The following is a 9,754-nucleotide window of genomic DNA, read 5'->3' on the forward strand; positions in this document are numbered from 1 at the left end:
GTTGGGGTGTCTGTGCAGGGCCAGGGGTTGGACTGGATGATCCTTGTGGGTCCCTTCCAACTCAGGATATTCTGTGATCCTATTCCATGCAAAGCACCAGGACTTGTCACCTCTAGGCACTACTTCCACAGCCTCCAATCTACTCCAACTATTATTTTTCCTTCATCATTTCCCTAAAAATCAAAAAGCCACAAGAAAAACAGCTTCTGATAGGGGCAGCACCTCTTCAGAGACATCAGTTTTACCTCTACTTTCTCTTCAGGGAAAAGATTTAGATGTTAAAATTATGATTTATGAACATGAGTGGCACTGAGAAGCAAAAGTTCTGCTAAATTTTAAGAACTATATAGTGTGTTTACACAAAGGCAGGAACAAAGACAAGACTTGAAGCCTCCCATCCCTTCTCAGACAGTGTCTCCTCAGCGCTTCAGACCTGGGCTTGTTATCCTGGCACACAAACTGGCATTCAAGCTGCAGGCACAGCCCTAAGTCACCATGACCTGGGCACAGTGACAAGCTCCCTTTCCTGTGTTAGCATATCCCAGCAGTCTCAGCCTTTGCCCTTCTCCATCTCCTCTGGCAGCAGAAACATTCCATAAACACACTGGAAACTGCATGGTTTGTCACCACTAACTTGTGCCATCCCCTGTCCCAGGTCTATGCTTGAACTGGTCACTCCAAGGTTCCTTTTATTGCTGAGAGGAAAAGACAACTCTTTCCAGAGGGAGATGTCCCTACTCTCCCTCCATCCACCAAGGAAGGAGAGGGCACAGCACGATTAACTCAGACTTTGGCATATTGAGTTACAAGAGGTAAAATTCATTCTACAGGTTAATTCATAGAATCTCCTGAGCTGGAAGGGACTCACAAGGACCATCCACTCCAACTCCTAACCCAGCACAGACACCCCAACAATCCCCCCCTGTCCCTCAGAGCGTTGTCCAAAGCCTCCTGCAGCTCTGGCAGCCTTGGGGCTGTGCCCACTGCCCTGGGGAGCCTGTTCAGTGCCCAACCAGCCTGGGGGGGAAGAACCTTGCCCTGAGATCCAACAAAAACCTCCTCTGAAACAGCTTCATGTCCTTCTCTGGGGTCCTGTCACTGCTCACAGAGAGTGTTGCAATTCAAAAGATTAGCCCCAGTAAGTCAAGTGAACAAGGGGGATTTTTAACCCATTCAATAACATGCAAAGTGGAACATTTCTGTAAAGAAAATTTACTATGCAAAATACGCACATGGTTCTGTTTGCTCCATACAAGAAACAAAACTATCAGTTTTTTATTAGTTACAAACCTCAATCACACAAACTTGGGGTTCAATACCATCTTCATCCACAGGAATCCGTGCCTGCCTCATTACCCACTCCTGTATGGCATCTGTGATGTGGGGAACGACTGGAAAAGAAAGCCAGGCAAGGATTAAAGCCCCCCCACACACACGTTTCTCCCTCTTAACTCATTACAGAGCAAATTACTGACAATCACCAGCCAGGACTTCCCATATGGCTTGAGCAGGGGGTTGTGTCTTTAAAGAACTATGCATTTTTGAAGAGATTATTCTTGGCTGCGACTTTCAAGTGCCTTGGCAGGAAGTGGAATCCTGCCTGAATTTAAACACATGCAAGGAACGTTCCCTTTAATCTGAAAGATTTAAGTACAAACTGTTCTTTGCTCAAAGCAGAGAGAATTACTCTGTTTTTAACTGTTTGTAAAAGTCCTGATGCAAACCAGCTGTGGACACCGGTTAAAAAGGGAAAGGACTGATCCAATCCTCAAAGATCCTCTGGGTTCTCTAAAAACACACCAGTTACCAAAAGCAATAACCATCTTATCCAGCTTACAACCAACCCCCAGATGTATTAGTCTGCTCACCTTTATCACTGGCTACATTAGACAGCTGGACCCAAATCCAGCACAGTCCCAACAAGCAGGATTGTGCAGAGTAAAGATGAAAGACAAAAACATCCAGGCAGGACTGAACTACAGGATGTATTTCTAAGGACCAGAAAACAAGCTTTGCATTACCCTGGACCGTTTTGCCAAGATAGTCTCCTTTCCTCTCCTTGTTGATGACATACTGGTAGATCTTCCCCGTGGTCAGGTTGTTGTCTTTGGTGAGTCGGATATCCAGGAAGCGCTCGTAGTTCCCAAGGTCCAGGTCCACCTCCCCTCCATCATCCAGAACAAACACCTCCCCTGCACACACAGATGGGCACAGCACACATGCCAAACAGTCCACAGCAAAAATGGAAGAATCCAGTGCAAAGAAACGCCTTCTCTGACTGCCACAGCAAGTTTGGGAGTGGCAAATTAAACTAAAAGCCTTATACAACAGAGGACTAGTGCAGTGGGGACTGAGTCCCCCAGGCACATCTCTGCTGGGGGCTGGGGCACTGCAGCCCCGCTGGCCAGCCCGGGGAGCCACACCAGGAGCAGGCACAGAGGTTCGTGCAGAGCGGATGGAGGGATGGAGGGATGGATGGAGGGATGGATGACGCCTTCCAGGCCAAGCCCCGGGACCAGCCGGCAGAGCCCGCACCCAGCCGGGGCCGCCCGCCCGCGGGGCACTCACCGTGCTCGTACGGCGAGAAGGTGCCGGCGTCGATGTTGATGTAGGGGTCGATCTTGATGGAGGTGACATGCAGCCCGCAGGACTTGAGGATGGTGCCGATGCTGCTGGCGATGATCCCCTTGCCGATGCCCGAGATCACCCCGCCCGTGACCAGGATGTACTTCATCTGCCCCGCGCCTGGGCCGGCACACCGGGCACCGCCTCAGCGTGGGGCTCCACACTGCCGGCAGCGACCCCCGGGCTGTTCCCTCGCCCGCCCCTCACGGCCGGTCCCCGTTGTCCCCCGGTCCCTCAGGGCCGGTCCGCGCTGTCCCCTCCTCCCGGCTCCCCCCGGCTCCTCCCGCCACAAATTCCCGCCACAGCCGCGGCCCCGCCGAGCCGCCCCGCTGTCCCCCCTGAGCCGCCCGTGTCCCCCCCGCAGCCCCGCGGGGTCCGCGCCCTCCCCCCCCGCACGGTCCGGGTGGTCCCGCCCGCCACCCTCACCCGTGCGGGCCGGGCGCGCTCACTGCGGGGGTGGGGGGGGTGCGGGCGGTGCGGGGCGCGCGCGGGGCCGCTCCCCTGCAGCTCGGCGGGGCAGCGCATGAGGCCGGCGCGCGGCGCGGCGCACGCGCGGCTGCCCCTCGGCGCCTGCGCAGTATGGCGGGGGCGGGGCCGGCCCCGCTATGGCCCCGCCCCCGGCCCCGCCCCTGCTCCCTCAGAGCCCTCGGAGCGGTTCGGGTTGCGATTTAAACCTTCAACATCTCCCAGCGCTGCCGGGACCGCCACATGTCCCCAGGTGCCGCACCCACACCATCTGTGAACACATCCAGGGATGGTAACTTCACCGTGCCAGGGCTGAACGATCCTTTCAGTGGAGAAATTTCCGCGGTGACCAACCTGAACCTCCCCGAGCACAGCTTGAGACTGTTGTCCTCTTGTCAGGCCAAGCTCACCGCTAAATCACACCCGCAGGTGCCACGTCCACAGGTTTTTTGAGCGCATCTGGGACGGTGATTTCACCACTGCCCTGGGCATCCTGTGCCGTGCCTGACCGCCCATCCCTCTGCTGAGGAACACGCCTGGTGCAGGAAATCAGTGTGCAAGCTGCAGGTTGAGATGCAGACTGAGCTCTGGGCGGGAGCCCGAGGCAGGCCCTGAACTGCCAACCTTTGGGGTAACAAAGGGCACAAAGGGCGTGATACCAGCAAGGTGGATGGACATCGAGAGGGGCACAGGAGCAGGGGGCTTGGGAGAAACAGCAGGACTTGCTCACTCGTGGACTGGGAGGGTATAAAAGCCCAGGGATCCTTTGCTCAGGGTCCCTCCTCTGAGGCACCTGCTCGGAGCTGTTTCTGTGTTACTGCCCTGTGAATAAATTGCTGTATGGAACGAGACATCTGAGGCTCTGCTGTGGGAAACCCGGGATGGAACTGGTGAGAAAGCTCACTGTTTGAGTGTGGGGTGTGTGGGGAGTCAGTGACTCTGCTGGGTCACTGGAAGGGCTTCAGTCCCAGCAGGTGAAGTGCCTGGCATTGGGAGTGTGACTGCCAGAGAGTATCAGCAATGGTCAGATTGGGAAGTTTACTTAACACAGTGAAGAATTTTTTCCCTAATATCCAATCTAAGCCTCCCCTGGCAGAGCTTGGGGTGGCTTCTTCTCATCCTCTCCCTTGTTCCCTGGGAGCAGAGCCACTGCTTCCACTCCTGTCAGGGAGTTGCAGGGAGCCAGAAGGTCCCCCCTGAGCCCCCTTTTCTCCAGGCTGAGCCCCCCCAGCTCCATCACCTGCTCCTGAGGTGGATTCTGTCATTGCTGATCTCCTCTGCCAGCACATTTCTCCATGGCCACGGTGCCCTGTGTGTTGATCAGCTCTGTGGGCAGAGCTGTCTCCTGCTTTCCCAGGGACAGGGGCTGCTGGCACAGTGACCTGCACAGTGTGCTCAGGAGTTCAGGGCCTGGTGCCACTCTGGAGGAAGCATTTGCTGGCTGTGCTGATCTCTTCCTCCGTGAAGGGCCCCTCTTGCTTTCTTCTCTTCTGCAAGTAGCTCCTAAGTGAGAAAAACATTTCCAGCAGCTTTTCTGAGGAATGCTGGTGCTTGGGTGTGGGGCCAGTGAGATAGGGTGACAGTGCCCAGCAGGGAAGGGTGTGTCTGTGCTCTGCCTTGTGCTCAGGCTGTCCCTATCTCAGGGCACATCCCAACAAGGCACAGAGAGGCTGAGCTCTCCCAGGGCTGGCTCTAGATATCCCAGCTTTTCCCATTTCACGAGTGGGCCATAAGACTCATGCCTTGTGGCTGAAGGCAAGTCCTTACCTGGAGGGGTTTGTGTAACCTAGATGTGACCATTTCCTTTTGGACACACAAATCCCTCTCTCAGTGCCTCACTGAGGCCTCAGGGGTTGGACATCCCGTGGTGCTCAGAAGAGAACTGCACTCAGTGGGAGCTATTGTGAACATTAAATGGTGTGGAATAACAGTGACCTAGAAAAGTCAGATCACAAATATCTCAACTTATGCAAAATTGCATCAACCTTTTGGAGGAGAAGCAAGGGAAGGTGTGTGTGTGTGTGTGTCTGTGTCTGTGTCTGTGTGTCTGTGTGTCTGTGTGTGTTGCACTCTTAATTTTGCCTCAGTAAATTTTGCTCTCGCAGTGCCCTGTTCTCAGCTCTCAGTAAAATACAGCCTGAATATTTTCCTTTCAGAAATGTGAAATGAGATGAAATGGATCCGCTCTGTTTATTTAACCGGATTTGATTAACAACAACACAAATTAACTGGAAAGCATTGCTGGGAGGACTGGCATAGCTTTGGGGAATGTTAATGTGTTACTGGGATTATGCAAGGAATGAATAGACTGGAATTCTCAAATACTGACTTGAACTTCCTTGTTGTTCAGGGGCCTACTGGTACAGGAAAAGGTTTATTGTGAGGTTACATGTGTATAGTGTTAAAAACAGTGATAATAAATTATATCATACATTAGTATGTTGTTATGTTAATATATTGGTTATTATTAATGTCTGCAAGATGCAAGCCCTGCTCTGCAAGCAAAAGGTTGGCCAAACCTGCTTCTGTGGGCCCTTATCCTCCAGCTGAAGAGCATATGGGAGAGTTATCAGATGGAGAAGACAAAGGTGCACAAAGCTTTTGAAGCAGGTGATGAAGTTTTACGTGCCATATGGTACAAAATGCTGCTCCAGTTGGCTCAGTGTGGAGTGAGATGGTGTGTCCCACAAACACTGCCTGAACTGATATCCCAGTCTCAAAACCTTGTTGCAATAGGTCACACTGTCATCTTCAGGAGGGACCGTGCTGAGAGGAGGCTGCAAGTGTCCTGACTGGAGTAACTTCCTTAATGGTGAAGTCTGGCAGCTCTGTGGGCTGGCTGCCACCCCACACTGGGCAGCACTGCAGAGAAAACACTTTGTCTTTATTGTTACTGGTGTTGCTCACCACCACAGTGTCTGATATTACATTTAGCACCTGTCTCAGCCATAGGGGGTTGGGTGGGTTTCAGCTCGTGCTCCTCTGAGTGGTGCCTGCTCCAAATGCCCTCCAAATGGCAGCGGTGTGGGTGAGGACATCCCTGTCACCATCACCATCCACCCTGACCTATCCCTTGGTACAGCAGAGGGCTTTGCAGGACCAGGTTGGAATCACCAAGAACAGACTGGACACTTGGAATCGCAGAATCCCAGAATAGTTTGGGTTGGAATAGACCTTAAAGACCATCTTTAAAGACCAGGAAAAAAGTTGCACTCCCTGACATGGGCAGGCTCACCTTCCACCAGACCAGGTTGCTGCAAGCCCTGTCCTACCTGGCCTTGGGCACCTCCAGGTGGAGCATTTTATGTGCTGCTGAAGTGCCGTGGGCATCTCTGCCTCTGAGTACCTGTGAAAAGCATCTTGGCTGATTTTTAAGTACAGAATACTTCAGGCATCTAAAAATCAAAACATGAGGGTGATTGACATCTGCCCTACTCCAGATTCAGCCTCAGTTCTTACTCTGTGGCTGCTGAAGCGGTGATGAAATAGTTCCTGCTGTCTTCTAAATAGTTCCAAATGTCTCCTAAAAGGCTTCTTTGGTGGTTTGGAGTGGAAGCTCATTCTTAGCAATTCAGGTGGGTGCTACCTGAGGTATGATGCTGGTCTGTCTTCTGTAGAGATGACTGTAATAATCTCCATTTTTTAGTTCTTCCTAACCAATTCCCATCAGCACTTGGAGCAAAGCCAATGCAGTGCCAGCCAGGCCTTGGAACACACTGGTGAAGCTCTTCCACAGTTGGTTTCCACTGTGTGCTGACCACTGGATTTCACCTCGTGATTGATTTAAACTTCACAGGGGCAATGTGGAGTCACTGGCAAATGGCAAACACTGTCCATTCCCACTTCCACATTGCAGGACACTCTCTGTGAATGTTCTGTGTGTGGCTCCTCGAGGTTTCCATGTGCAGGATTAATCAGATTTTGTGTAAAGTGCTCAAATCCTTTACAAGTCTACACTTGTGCTCTGAACTTGATCAAGGTTTTGTCTAAGTGCAAAGTAAACACCCCAGGTTACCCTGAGTAACCAAAGGGTCTTGGCAGATCTTAAATAAGATACAAAATAATGTAGGAACGAGGGAGGAACAAGGGGTGTGTGAAGGAGGTGCACACTGTACATGCACAGTGCTCTGCAGCACAAGATGAGGAGTGGCTGGGGGTGGGGGGGCCCAGCCTGGAGAAAAGGAGGCTCAGGGGGGACCTTCTGGCTCTGCAATCCCTGACAGGAGGATGGAGCCAGAGGAAGGTTGGACTCTGCTCCCAGGGAACAGGGACAGGAGGAGGGCAAATGGCCTCAAGTTGTAGCAGGGAGGTTTAGATGGGATATTAGGGGAAATTTCTTCACTATAAGAGTGGTGAAGCATTGATACAGGTTGCCCAGGGCAGTGGTGGAGTCACTGTCCCTGGAAGTGTTCAAACAACGAGCAGCCGTGGCACTTCATCACATGGTTTGTGAACATGGTGGGATTCGGGCAAAGGTCGGACCTGACGATCTTGGAGGTCTTTTCCAGCCTTAAGTGTTCCGTGGTTCTGTGTTCTGTGGTAGCTCTTGCCCTCTTGCCTTGGCGTGTGTCCTCTCCAGAGATCTCCACTAGATGGTGGAATGCACCAGTAAAAGAGTTTCTGCAGTAACAAAGGAGGCAGCCAGGCGGTGGTGACACCGTGGGGACCTCAGAGCCGCGCTCAGGACCGGGGACTGGAGCACCGCATGCACCCTGGATTCTTTCAGGCAGGGGTTTTTCACCTTCAGGCCCCTTCCTATCTACTTCTTTCTCTCCGTGGCAAAGAGCTGTCTTTTTCCTGGGAGACAAGGAGCTGAACTCACTGAGGTGCTGCAGAGCTCACCCATACCAGGAAGGGAGTGTTTTGGCCAGAGAGCTGTGACCTGACGTGGAGACAGCAGCGAGCAGAGCTGGCTGAGAACGGGACAGTGCATCACCAGAGGAGTGGTGGGAGGGGAAAAGACATTATACAGGTGCAGAAGAAGTGTGATGGAGTGTTGGAGTGAGAGCAGCTCTGTCCTCAGCCCTGGGAGGTCATGTCACTGCTCTGTGCCTCAATTTCTCACGTCTAAGCTGGAGTCAAGGATTCTGACCCTTTTGGGACACTCTTTTTTTATCTACAATAACAGAGCTGTCAGAGCTCTCTGGTTTCGTTACTGACTCTGCTGGTGACTCGTGGTCTTCTGAGACTGTCCAGCAGTGGAGGGGCTGACCCTGCACTGTCCTGGGTCCCTCATTTGGGTGAGGGTTGCATCTCCTCCACACAAACAGGGGGGACAGATGCTGGTCGAGCTGCTGGCCACTGTTTGGCCAGGCTGGTGAGGGTGCAGCTGCAGCCCCTCATGTTCACAGAAAGACTTATGCAGATATGATGAATGACACAGAATGAGATGTTTTCCTTTAAAAATGGAGTCTCCCTCTCTGATGGGGGCTTTGCCAGGAGGGGCTGGAGGGGGCTTTGCCAGGAAAGCTTCATCTAGTGGAAGTTGTCCTTACCCACGAAGGATGGAATGAGATGACCTTTAAGGTCCTTTCCAATCCAAACCATCCTGTGATTTTGTGATTCTGTGACACCTTTTTTTCTGAGAAGAGAGGCCAGACAGACCATCTGAAGCCTAAGGGGTGTCCTCAGCTCCTCCAGCACTCTGGGTTTCCAGCTCATGGGTTCTGGAGAGGCAAGGCCAGCTGCCATGCACGGGGTGTTACAGAGGCGTGCAAGGACAAGAGGCAGGATAGTCAAGAGCTGTTTCTCTACCTGCATGACTGAGCAAAATTTAATTACCTCTGCTCCCAGGAGAGCTGCCTGGCCCCGCTACATGAACCATGAGATTTAGGTTTCCAACAATCCGCAGGGCTGTGATGGGCCTGCGAGTCCTGTGGCCTGGTAAGGTGCCTCTGGGAGTGACCATGGAAAGCTGGGACAAGGACTCCATAGTGAGCTGTTCAAGAAAAAGAATGGTGTAGGGAAAAGAGACCATGCTGCCCACAGAGAACATGCTGGCTTGGCTGGGGTATGCACTCAATCAGCTGCCTCTGATGTTTTTAGCCTGTCATATTTCCATATTTTCCTCAGCTTCTTTGATGTTGGGAGCTTGCCCATCTGGGGGATTTCTCTGGTATCTCTCAGACCAGAGCCCAAATCTTCATGCGCTGACTGTTGGGTTTGTATTTTCAAGACAAATTTTATCTGCTGTCAGGTAACACCTTCTGTTCTTCTTGACCAAGGAGACTAATTGTTCCCTCTCCTTTTAACAGCAAGAGGGAGATGTTATAAAATTATCTCACAGAGCTGCTCTTCTGTGGTGGTCGTGGTAATGAACTGAGTTTTCAAGAAGAGGCTTGGTACTGAGAGCTGGAAGGATGAGGTGAGAGACCTGCAGGAATGTTTGTGGAGGTGACTTCACCCTGGGATGGCAGGGTGTGCCTGCAGGTTCCACAAGCAAACCCAAGCCATCCCTGCTACTTGTGCCCTTGTCAGTCCTGCATGTCTTGCTGTTGTGATGAAGTGCAGGACAGCTTGTCTGTCTGGGCATGTGGTAAATGGGCAGAATTGCTGTGGGGGGACCTGCTTGGGGACCAGAAGGTCACTGCCAGGCACAGAACAGGGGTCAGTGCAGGGCAAGGCAATGCAGTCACTCAGGAAGGGTCAGATTTAGCAAATCTGA

The 9,754-nt window shown here is 52.3% G+C and overlaps 1 protein-coding gene and 1 long non-coding RNA gene across 2 annotated transcripts in view; one reads left to right on the forward strand and one right to left on the reverse strand.

Annotated features, from left to right (window-relative positions):
• Positions 1-2,785, reverse strand: part of CTPS1 (CTP synthase 1) — a 19,897-nt gene extending 17,112 nt beyond the window's left edge. Inside the window, exons 1-3 of the mRNA XM_027905157.1 lie at positions 2,569-2,785; positions 2,022-2,192; positions 1,291-1,391 (exon numbers count right to left, since the gene is read on the reverse strand). Of these exons, the coding sequence (XP_027760958.1) occupies positions 1,291-1,391; positions 2,022-2,192; positions 2,569-2,734 (438 nt within the window). The 5' untranslated portion in view covers positions 2,735-2,785. The remainder of the gene's footprint in view (positions 1-1,290; positions 1,392-2,021; positions 2,193-2,568) is intronic.
• Positions 2,786-3,764: 979 nt separating this feature from the next.
• Positions 3,765-6,233, forward strand: LOC114068786. The gene is made up of 3 exons (XR_003573670.1): positions 3,765-3,980; positions 5,572-5,678; positions 5,827-6,233. It is a non-coding gene; the product is annotated as an uncharacterized LOC114068786 (long non-coding RNA).
• Positions 6,234-9,754: the final 3,521 nt, after the last annotated feature.

This window comes from Empidonax traillii, unplaced genomic scaffold, assembly GCF_003031625.1.
Source record: "Empidonax traillii isolate 1590-97213 ecotype Southwest subspecies unplaced genomic scaffold, ASM303162v1 scaffold1126:size462002, whole genome shotgun sequence".
NCBI classification, from domain to species: Eukaryota; Metazoa; Chordata; class Aves; order Passeriformes; family Tyrannidae; genus Empidonax; species Empidonax traillii.